The following is an 11,620-nucleotide window of genomic DNA, read 5'->3' as shown; positions in this document are numbered from 1 at the left end:
ATGTGGGAAGTAGTACCTCCGACCGTGGCGATTATATTAAAAAACTTACTCTCAGCAATGGTGAGATCTTGCCGGATCCCTACACAATACCTGACGATCTTTGGATTGTGGATGACAAGAAGTGGCCAGCAATTGTATGGCCTGATATATATATATATATATATATATATATAATTGTCTAATTCAGACACCAAGTGTGTATACAAGAGAAATGATTAGAGCGTACAAATCCCTTGATGCATACAACTACGTGCTATGTGGTTATGTGCAGATCGTCAAATACTTTGATGCTGCACCGGATTTTTGCGTGTTGAGGTCAGATGTGCTCCCTATTAAAGGCAAGGCATTAAAACCTGATGCCTGGGTGTATGTCCATAAGGGCCTTGGTTACATCCTTACGGCTAACTGAAAATGCATGGCAGGGTATGTCTATCAAAATTCATCTGCCATCAGAAACCCTTTACTCCGGTACGAAGACCGCGGGTCCTTTGCCCCCTGGCTGCGTGTGCAAGCAGTGATGACGTCGACGAGAAATCCATGTATCGGACCAATATGTTTGTCTAATGTTGACCAGTGGCCAGATTGTATTAAATGCATTATATTCACACAATCCACAGACCATTTACAATTTCAACCCGTTTGTCACCTCAACCTGGCAACCTATAACCCAGTCGCGGAAAGTTTAACCCGAAAGCGAGCCGATAGACATGATGGCAGGTGACGTTTCTGTGCAAAACCAAATGTTGACAGGTATGTTTCACACACACACACACACACACACACACACACACACACACACACACACACACACACACACACACACACACACACACACACACACACACACAGACACACACACACACACACACACACACACACACACGCACACACACATGCAGAAAGAGGATTGAGATATACAAACTTATAGAGCCACAGCTTTACGTCCATAGTTTGGGTTCCTGAATTTATTAATAGGACTCTTGTAAATTGGATTCTCTGTCTGAGAGTGGAAAGGGACAGATAACAGATCAAGGAGAGATGAAGACACAGAAGAGCTGAAATGATGGACAAAAGATGGTGATCGTAGAGAGATGGACAGATTTCATGAGCATGAAAGGAAAAGGAGGAAAGCATGGATACTGAATGATGACGTCAGCAACAGAATGAAGTACAAATAAAGATGCAATGAGATCGTAACAGAATAAAACATAAAATGGTTTTGTATCTAATTATTTGCGCCTAAAACTAAATCTGAAGCTCCACTTTGTTTAACTTAATACTGAAAGTAATATTTTTTATTCATGGTGGGAATCTAATAAATACATAAATAAATATTTAAATGAATTACACTAATTCTAATTAAAATTGAAAAAACCCGTAAGTATCGTATCACAGCCTTAAATACATCATACCTCATTTCCTGTGTGAAACTTTTAAAAAGAGTAGTTATTACACTAATAATATACTACAAAAGAATATACTTAAGTGTGAATTGAATGTAATTTTTTTCGACACGTAATTTAATGTTAATTGCAATTAAATGAAAATGTATTGTAGTTTAGAATTATATTAAATGCAATTATTATACATCTTTATATGTAATTTCATAATTATTTCTGTTGTCTTTGAAATACAGTTCAAATACACTGCCGAATATACTGACAAGCATTTACAGTAAACTAAAATATACTTTAATGTCATTTCTATTGAAGTTCATAAGTCATAGTTAAATACATCTGTAATTACACATTTGAAATAATGAATTTGTAATTGAGTACATGTCAGTCAAAATAAATGTCCTTCTTTAAAATACGGCAAAAGATTATTAAAGCATAATCATTTAAAATGTACTTAAAATGTATTTAATATGACGGTAACGCGTTATTTTACAGTGTTCTTGTTACACGTAGTCTCAATAGTAATTAATAATCATTATGCATGATTACGTGCAACTAACGCTAAACCAAACCTAATCCTAACTCTATAGTAAGTACATGTAGTTTATTAATATTACTCAGTATTTAAATGTATAATTACACTGTAACAATGAAACCTTAAAATAAAGTCTAACCAATTTGACATTATCACAAAGTGTTAAGAAACACAGCCATGAAAGTGTATTCGGTTACACTTTATTTAAAGGTGTAATTGTTACAGTGTAATTATATATTTAAGTACTGAATAATATTAATAAACTACATGTACTTACTATAGGGATAGGGTAGGATTTGGTTTGGGGTCAGTTTTATGTAATTATGCATAATTTACTGTTATCTCTATGATAAGTATGTATAACCTACACTCTAAAGAATGTTGGGTTGTTTTACCCAAATTTGGGTCAAATATGGACAAACCCAACCGTTTGGTTAAATTTTTAATTAAAAAATGTAACCCAATGGCTGGGTTTATCTATATTTGACCCAAATTTGTGTAGAAACAACCCAGCATTTTTTACTGTGAACTCTATTTAAGTGCACTTAAGTCGTCTTTTATTTCATTAATATTATCTGCAAGTACAGAATTTTCAAAATAACCATTTTTTAATTTTTTTTAACTGAAGCACTGAAGCCTGAAGCACTTCTTCTGTGTCACCCGGGTGATCAAGTCAGGTGACCCAGCAGAGGGCAGCAGTGAATCTTACACACTTCCTCAACCGGCCACGACACACTCAGAAAAACGAGGCCTTGAAAATCCTAAAGCCTTTCAGTTCCACGGCCGCCTTAAAATCCGGACAGCTTTCCTACAAACCGTGCTCTTAAACAGGAAAACCACACTCCCGATGAAACAATCTGGGAATTTTGGACTGATTAAAAACTTGAAGGAACTTGGCCAAGTTTTAATAAAGTTAAAACTCATTCTTTTTTTTACATACCGTGTCCCACTTGGCGTTCATCTTCTCTTTCTCAAACTTGGCGAACTCGCGGCGGTCGTGAATGATCATGAGCAGTTTCCAGATCAGAAGCAGAGCTAGACCAATCAGAACGATCCCTGCCACCACACCCGCCACGATCGGGATGATGTCAGGACCCGCCGGACACTCTGACACACAAAACACATACAAACATTCAAAAATAATAGACATATTCCTTTTCTTTTTCTTAATCATTGTGTTTCCACTCCTCATGATGGAACAACTTTGTGCAAAATCTTTATTGGAAGAAGGTTTGGATAATTCCTAACAAGTATCTATTGGTAAATAAAGTCAAAGAGATATTTTTTAGGCTTATTTCTGTATTATCCTGCTAAAACTTTCATTGTGTCGAAATTTAAATTCAGTATAGCTGTGAAATGTACTTTTCACAGAGACTCTTTTGCATCTTTTCAGGCATTGTGATCATACAAGAAAACTGTGGCAAGACTTTTGCCAGTTCATGGTAAACTATATATATATATAAAGACTTTGAGCTTTATTTCAAGGATTTTTTGAGTTTTTAATTTTTTAGAAGCAATATGAAAATGTACATTTTCTTTCCAACTTCATTCATTTGCTTGCAAAATACTTTATCCACAAATGTAAAACTAAGAAAGTGACCCCCCAATTTTTCTCACTTTCAAGATGTTAAGGTGTATATTAAATCCTTGTGTACATCCTGTAACAAGAAAGGTTTTTAAAACCTTGAATGTATGCTCACTTTTTGTATAATCTTTATTTAATATTATAATTTTATGATTTGTGGGGAGGATTGTTATACTTATGTGATCTGTTTAATCAATATTTCCACTTTTATTTATTTATTTATTTGTTTAATTAATATTTTTCTTCTTTCTTTTTTATTATTATTTCTTTTTCTTTTTCTTTCTTTCTCTCAATTAAAATATGACGTAATATTTGTCCGTCCCTGAACCCCAGGCTCGTTTGTATTCTGTAAGTAAATGTTTAAATAAAAACAAGCACACAGAAACTAAGACTGGGATGTTTGGCACTGAACGACACCGTGATGTTTGCGGTGTGAAAGCACACCTAAAGTCTCCACCACGTGCACCTCCTTCTCGGTGTTGTTGTTGACGGCGTAGGTGTAGTAGAACCAGCAGTCGTTGGCGTCTCTCTCTTTGCAGTGCATGAGCGGGAAGGCCTGCACCGGCTGAGGGAGCTTATCTCGGTCCTTCACCACGATCAGGTTAAAGTAGCCACAGTCTCGCTCACACGTGTCCTTCTTCTCTCCGGTGCCGAACGCCCGGCACTGCACACACTCCCTGCCACAGGAAAACAGTCGAGAACGTGTTCAGTGGAAAGATATTTATTACTGAGAGTTTAAATGTAACATTGCTTCGCTTACAATCTCACAAAGACATAGGGCTGATATTGACAAACAGTGTACTAACTCTGACAGTTTCCCGTTGTCTTTTTGAGAGTTAGTACAGTTTTTCATGGCAGCTGAAATTTCAGCTTTGCCATCAAAGGAATAAATTACATATTATTGTTTTTACTGCACTTTTGATCAAATAAATGCAGGCTTGGTGAGCAGAAGAGACTTCTTTCAAAAACATTAAAAAAAGGTTTCAATTATATATCTGAAAATATATTTAAAAACATTTTAAAAATGGACAAATATATGTGACTAATACACTGAAAAAAAAATGTTGTTCATATAACATAATATTTTGAGTTTCGGTTGATTTACATTAACTAAGATGTTTAGTTTTAATAAAGTTAGAATATTAAGGCAACCAGAATACTTAGTTCCCTTTCAGTCGATAACGTCAGACGTAGTCGACGGTCGACTGAATGGGGATCGCGCTAGAGAGCCTATCATCTTCGACTACTATTGAACGAGCCAATGGAATTTGGCGTGCGTGATTTGCATCACACACTCCGTCCCCGCGGCGCGGGCATAAATAAGGAAGTAGATGCACGCACTAGTTGCCTTTCGCTTCGGAGCCGTTCGTCTTTGATGTCTCTGAAGAGTGCTGTTGTATTCAACGAGCGAGTGTGTCGGTGTTCTTGCGGGAAGACCTCTCCAGTGTTGGTGTTCTACAGCGTGGTGCAGCGGTGATCGCGAGCTTCTCAGCTCTCAACTGCTGTTTTAACAGCATCAAATTTCTATTGTTTGTTTGTGTGTTGACGGTTGGTTAGAGGGCGAGAAGTGAGTGCTTCACTGTTGGTTGAAAGACTATTCAGTGTTTGCCGCGGTCATTCCCTGTGTGCTCCGGCACTGGTGACGGTCCCATTTCCTAAAAGAGCAATACGGGTGTGAGTGCGTCTTTTTCAAGATGCCATTCCATCCGTGCGTTTCTGGGTGCGGTCTGGCGCTATCCCCCTCTGACGGTCACGAAAGTTGTGTCGCATGTTTGGGCTTACAGCATGCCGAGGCAGCTTTCGTGGATGAGTCATGTTCTCACTGCGGGAACATGGCCATCTCGGTGCTGAGATCTAGACTCGCCTTCGTCAAAAGCGTTGGTGCAGTCCCCACCCCTGGGCCCCGCCCTTGTTCTTCCTCTGGGTTACCTTCCCAAAGAAAGACTGGGGTGCCGTCCAAGCTGGGTGATCTGAGGATCACAGTGAGGGGTAATCCGCCCGGCCAGGCCCCGTGGATCCCTCACTCCTCTTTCGCACCGCAACCGGTGGAGCTCCCCATTGATCCCGCTGGTCCCTCTGTAATGGACAGGCCAGCCGTGTCATGTGGGGCCCCTCCAGGGGATACCATGTCAATCGCAGCATCAGAGGGGGAGCTGAACTCTGGAGATGACGACTCGGCTGCACTGCCTCCCTCTGGGAGACCAGTGTTGCCCGAGCCAGATCCAGAAATGTCAGCTATGCTGAAAAAGGCCGCCGAGGCGGTAGGGCTCGTGTGGAACCCTCCACCGTGTCCCGAGCCATCTCGGTTGGATGATTGGTATATCGGGGCGGGCCGTACTGGTTCTCAGTCCGCCGCCCCGGTTCCTTTCTTTCCTGAAGTGCATGAGGAGCTTACGAGGGCATGGATGGCACCTTTCTCTGCCAGAAACCGCCTGAGTGGCTCCTCCCCCCTCACTACCCTTGATGGGGGAGCGGTGAAGGGTTACGAGGCTATCCCTCCTGTGGAGCGGGCTGTTGCGATGCAGTTATGCCCAACGCCGGCTGCTTCCTGGAGAGGGGATCCTCGTCACCCCTCTAAAGCCTGTAAGTTCTCGTCCGCTCTTACTGGAAAGACTTACAAAGCTTGTGGGCAAACCGCTTCCTCTCTGCATGCCATGGCATTGCTCCAGGTCCACCAGGCCCAGGCACTCATGAACATGCACGAGGGTAGTCCGGACCGTGAGCTCATGGGTGAGCTCCGCACTGCAACTGACCTCGCCCTCCGGGCGACGAAGGTTGCAGCTCGCGCGGTCGGTTCGACGAGAACTTTGCCCAACAGTTCTCTGCAGCCCAGAAACAGACGGAGGCCATCCGGCACATCCTGCCTCGGAGGGACGCTGCTGCCTTCACCCGCCCGCCGAGGTCAGATCCTCCGCCTGTTCGTCGCCGAGGGCGTCCGACCGCAGCCGCCTCAGCTCCCGCCGGGCCACAGCAGCAGCCTTCACCCAGGTTCCGGTGTGGAGCCGGCCGTGGAAGGGGCGCCCAGCCTGCTCCAGGCGCTGCCAAGCCAGGTGGTAAGCATCAGCGCAAAAGAAAACGCTGAACCTGGACGGGCTCTCAGGGATGGAGGAGTTGCTCGTGGAGTGGTCGCCGATCCACTCCCTCTGGCTGGTTGGAGGGCCGGCTGGAGTTTTTTGTTATGTGTGTGTTTGTTCCGCCGCTGGCCCCTATAAAAACGGGGTCAGCGGTACCCACATATTCAGAAAAAGAGCAAATTTTCTATTCCTGGGTCCCAAGTGGACCAGTCTGGCGGGTGTGACCCTGTAATAGCCTTACATCCCCCAGCTTCCCTTGGTCGCCAGCAGGCAGCTTGGGGCGTTCGAGGACCCGGTCATCCGCCTTCTCACGTCCCCCTGCCGCTAGTGGAGACAGGTAAGTGTTGCACTGCACACTAACACCACTATCTCTACTTTGCTGCCCCACCTCAGGCTCGGCTGCCCAGCTCAAGTCAGTGATAATCATCACATTAGGTGTTGAGCAGACGTGCTCCTGAAAATTCAGTGATATTCATCACACCGAGTGTTGACCAGTGCTCCTGACTTGTGCTTGCTTATCTTATCCTGCTGGCGAAGGATTTGATATAGCCGCTCCTCCAGCCGGTTCAAAGGCCAGTTGTAAACTCGTTCTTCGTGCTACTAGGTGGTGGGTCGTGACCATCTTGGCCCAAGATTGGTCTGCAGCTCCGACCTGAAAGACATGTGCTTCAGATCTCTACCTTCCGCACCGCAGGCCATCCTGTGTGTTGCGTGTAAGGGTGGAGTATCAGTAGAGTGTCCTTCCCCTCGAGTGCTCCAGAGCCCGTTGGGTCTTCAGGTCAACTGGAAGAGAGTAATCTCGCCCACGGGCTGAGTTTCTCTTTTTCAGTTTTGGAGATGGACTCGGTCTAACACGTCTCTCCAATGAGAATATGTTCAGCTGGTGTTGAAGTGAGAAAGGGTCCCACTGAAAGAACTTTCAGAGGCTCCTGGGGTATATGGTAGTTGCAGCCTTTGGCTTCCTCCATATGTGACCGTTTCAGGACTAGCTTCATGATCGAGTCCCGAGGTGACCGTGGCAGAGCAGCTCACCCTGTGTGACTATAGTTCATGCCGGTCTGCTGCCAAACCCTCTTCAACAGAGGGGCCATGTACAAAGGGCGTGTTTTAACGGAGGCCTGGGTGACCCTCGACTACACGGGCATTCGTGTCTCGAGTTGTTAGACATTGCAATCGTTGTGCAAGCTTGCCTTGCATGTCACAACTCACCCGTCACCTCCTCCTTGGAGTCAGAAGCTTCTGAGGACGCTTTGTTCCACTCTTCCCGCTTTACTCAATCGTGCCGCCATCGAGCCTCACGACAGTTATAGCCAGGGCAAGTGGAGACTCCATCCCCTGGGTCCAGCTGGGTCATGACCATTCCGGCGCCGCTCAGTTGCCCCTCCGGTTTCGTCTTCCTGCCGGTGTTTGTATAAACCGACCGGACTACCCTTGGACAAACACTGCCTCTCAGCTGCCCCAAGGGCCCGCAGAAATGTGTTTAACCCCAGTGAGCCTTCTAAAAGCAACTGCGACTCATGGTCGCCTTGCGCCTGCTCAAATCAGTGAAATCATCACACTTCATGTTGAGCAGAAATGCTCCTGAAACTCAGTGAAGTTCATCGCACGCAAGTGTTGAGCAGCATTGCTCCTGTAGCTCAGTGAGTTCATCACACTCAGGTGTTGAGCAGAAATGTTCCTGTAGCTCAGTGAATTCATCACACGCAGTGCTGAGCAGAAATGCTCCTGTTGCTCAGTGAAGTTCTTCGCGCTCAAGTGTTGAGCAGAAATGCTCCTGAAGCTCAGTGAGTTTATCACACTCAGGTGTTGAGCAGGAATGCTCCTGAAGCTCAGTGAACTTATCACACTCAAGTGCTGAGCAGAAAATGCTCCTGAAGCCCAGCAACTTCACATGTTGTGTTGAGCAATGCTCCTGTATTTTTGCGCCCGTCGCTTGCACCTATGTGCCAAGTCAGTAGAGGAACAGCTCTTCATAGTTGCCCCTTATTGGCCAAACTAGACCTGGTTTCCATTGACAGCCTTCCGGACTTCCCCTGAAAACTCTTTCAGGGACGGGGCAAGATGGCACCCGCGTTTTTCCCTCGGAGATTCCGGGCGGTCTTACATCTGAACGCGGAGGTTCAGGTGGCTATCACAGGGACATGTGATAGTTACCATCACTTCTGCGAGCACCCCCTAGAAATGGGTAGCGTTCTTACGCCTTTAGAAGTGGAACCTAGTCGTTGAGTCTTCTCTCCAGAGGAGATCCTGAAAGCTTTCGATCACTTCAGTGCTCTCTTTCCTGCAAAATGGGTTGGAGTAGGCTGTTTTCCTTCACCCTCAAAATGATGTTGCCTCGGTGTTTAAACGACGCTCATCGTGTTTCAGAAGTGTGCAGAAGCACGTTCTGATCATCAGGTTCCTGAGGAGCAAGGTCTTGTAAATCCTTGCGTCCCTCTTTATCCTCTTGGGCCTTGTCCCTGGTGCGACTGCACTGCAGAGACCGCCCCTGAGCCACTGCAGGCAGTGAGTTAAAAATTCTGTTATATCAGTTCTCCTGCTCGCGTGGTCTCTACTAGAGGGTAGGGACTTGCTCGCTTTCGGTCAACGTATTGTGCCTGGAGTCTGGGCCGGCTAACTCTCACAAGCTGAGACCCAGGCTCGGATTGTGCCCAAGGTTCCTACCTCTCCCGTAATAGGAGAAGGTGGTGAGCCTGCAAGCGCTGCCCTGGAGGAGGCAGATCCAGCCCTGGCTTCTCTGTCCGTTCGCTTGGACGTGTACAGAACGCAAGCCATAGACCTCAGACCAGCTCTACAAATATCTGTTGGAACTCAGCAGAGAGGGAAGGCTGTTTCCATGCAAAGTCGCACTAGTGCTTGCCTTCATTTCGGTAAAAATCCGAGATGCAACATGTCCACTTAGGTGTTGAGCTCCTCTATGATGAGTGTAAAGTGCTCCGCCTGGGCGTTGACGATATGCTTTGCTAAAACAGATTCTAGAGTTGGGGGCTGGACGACACCTAGTTTAACCGCTGCTTCCCGTGGGCTCCCTTCTCATGAAGCCAGTTTCACCGTGAGCCCGGTTCAAGTGTCGGCTTGCTGCGCCATTCCCCTCCTATGGACTGGTTACGTGCGCCTTTTTTACTCCAGTTCAGTTCCCTTAAAATTGAACCCTTTTGAGTTCCTCCACACCCCTCCGACGTCGGACGTGCGTAACGTCTGGGTTTAGGCCTACCACTCGTAAGCAGTGTGGAACCTGTGTTAGGCTGGGTCCATTTGTTGCGGTCCCTACGGCGAGCCCATATGTGTATTCTTCCACGATACGGCTCCCTGCAGTGAGCCCGTGTCTTCCCTCGGCAGAGTCTCTCTGCCGTCACTGTCCGGTGTGTCTCCCCCCGTCTTAGGCTGGAGCCACCCCAGTGACATTCCATATGTTAGACTGCCCAGTTTCCGCCCAGTTCATATGTGTATTTTCCACGTTACCTCCCTCTGGGTTGGATATGGCTTCCGCAGCGTCCCTTCCTTCCAATGTACGGGGAACGCTTTCCCAGTGGTCCTGTAGGAACAGCAGTGACTTCCCTGGCCTAAGCCCTGTCCTTCCCCGCCTTAAATTTGCGGGGGCATCAGGAGGCTTTGGTTTAGGCACTGGAAGGTGGCAGCGTTAGTGGCGTTTTCAAAGGTAATCCCCATTCAGTCGACCGTCGACTACGTCTGACGTTATCGATTGAAAGGGAACGTCCTGGTTGCGTATGCAACCCACCGTTCCCTGAAGGAGGGAACGGAGGACGTAGTCCCCTTGCCACTACCGCTGGACCACCGCTGACCCCGAGTTACTCTCAGCTCCTCAGCGAAAAGCAACTAGTGCGTGCATCCACTTCCGTATTTATACCCGCGCCGCGGGGGCGGAGTGTGTGATGCAAATCACGCACGCCAAATTCCATTGGCTCGTTCAATAGAAATCGAAGATGATAGGCTCTCTAGCGCGATCCCCATTCAGTCGACCGTCGACTACGTCCTCCGTTCCCTCCTTCAGGGAACGGTGGGTTGCATACGCAACCAGGACGTTTTTTTTAAGTTCAACTAACAATCTTGCTTCACTGTTTGCTTGTGCCGAGTTCAGACTACACAATACTTTTGTGTTACGGTAGTCGCTGAGCCAGATTATGTGATTTTCATTCCTAAATTCTTGTTGTGACACGGACAAGAAACATGTCAGACTACACGTTGCGTCCTGACCAATCATCACTAGCCGTCTTTAACGATGTGCGTGATGTCATCGAGGAGGCGGAACTAGCGACTGGCTTCCGGAAACAATCGCGTAAACAAACAATCGCTACATTTGCGCAACATTTGAATTTTAATAGAAAAAAGTATTAATGTGTGTGGTATGAATAAAATTTGGATATACTGGAGATGCCATGTGACCTACTGTGTAATATTTATATCGTCCAACATATATTTTGCATTCAGTCAAATACATTTTGAATGTGAAAAATATGTTTTGTTAAGCTGTGCTGTTTACACCATATATTAAGCATATATTCCGTATAGAAACCTAATATATTTTGGTTATTAGCATATGTTGTGCTACATTTCAGCTTTTAAATTGTACATGTAACTCAATATGTCCCACATTGGTCAGTCCTTCCAGAAAAATGCGAGTTTTTTTTTGTGATTGTTGCGGGCAAAAAATCCTTAATTATGCGGCACGTTTTCTTAAAAAATGCGATGGAATATGCGGGATATTCATGCAATTTTATGCAATGAAATTAGCAAAAAATGCGGTTTGAGGAAAAAGAGAAAAAAAAGTGATTCCCCAACACCCTGTTCTCACTAGGCCACTTCCTTAATGTAAAGAGTCATTTCTTATTACTTCCTATGATAAGCAAGGATAACACATCACAGGAAGTGCTGGGATATTTAAGTTCTCATCTTGTTTTATTTCAGAGCTTAATAAACACACGGCTCAAACTTACAAAACATTGATGAGTCAAACAAGTTCTGTAGCTTTACCAAAGAAATATGCTACAACTTCTGTAAAAATGAATAA

At 45.4% G+C, this 11,620-nt stretch overlaps 1 protein-coding gene across 1 annotated transcript in view; it reads right to left on the bottom strand.

Moving 5' to 3' along the window:
• Window positions 1-903: 903 nt before the first annotated feature.
• Window positions 904-11,620, bottom strand: part of LOC143713514 (integrin beta-1-like) — a 29,234-nt gene continuing 18,517 nt past the window's right edge. The window contains exons 13-15 of the mRNA XM_077204852.1: window positions 3,962-4,194; window positions 2,873-3,039; window positions 904-1,000 (exon numbers count right to left, since the gene is read on the bottom strand). Of these exons, the coding sequence (XP_077060967.1) occupies window positions 923-1,000; window positions 2,873-3,039; window positions 3,962-4,194 (478 nt within the window). The 3' untranslated portion in view covers window positions 904-922. The remainder of the gene's footprint in view (window positions 1,001-2,872; window positions 3,040-3,961; window positions 4,195-11,620) is intronic.

Source organism: Siphateles boraxobius, unplaced genomic scaffold (assembly GCF_051911475.1).
Source record: "Siphateles boraxobius isolate OS27281-9 unplaced genomic scaffold, OSU_SipBor_1 511, whole genome shotgun sequence".
NCBI lineage: Eukaryota > Metazoa > Chordata > Actinopteri > Cypriniformes > Leuciscidae > Siphateles > Siphateles boraxobius.
The sequence above is the reverse complement of the archived record's forward strand: the minus strand, read 5'-3'. Positions and strand labels throughout refer to the sequence as shown.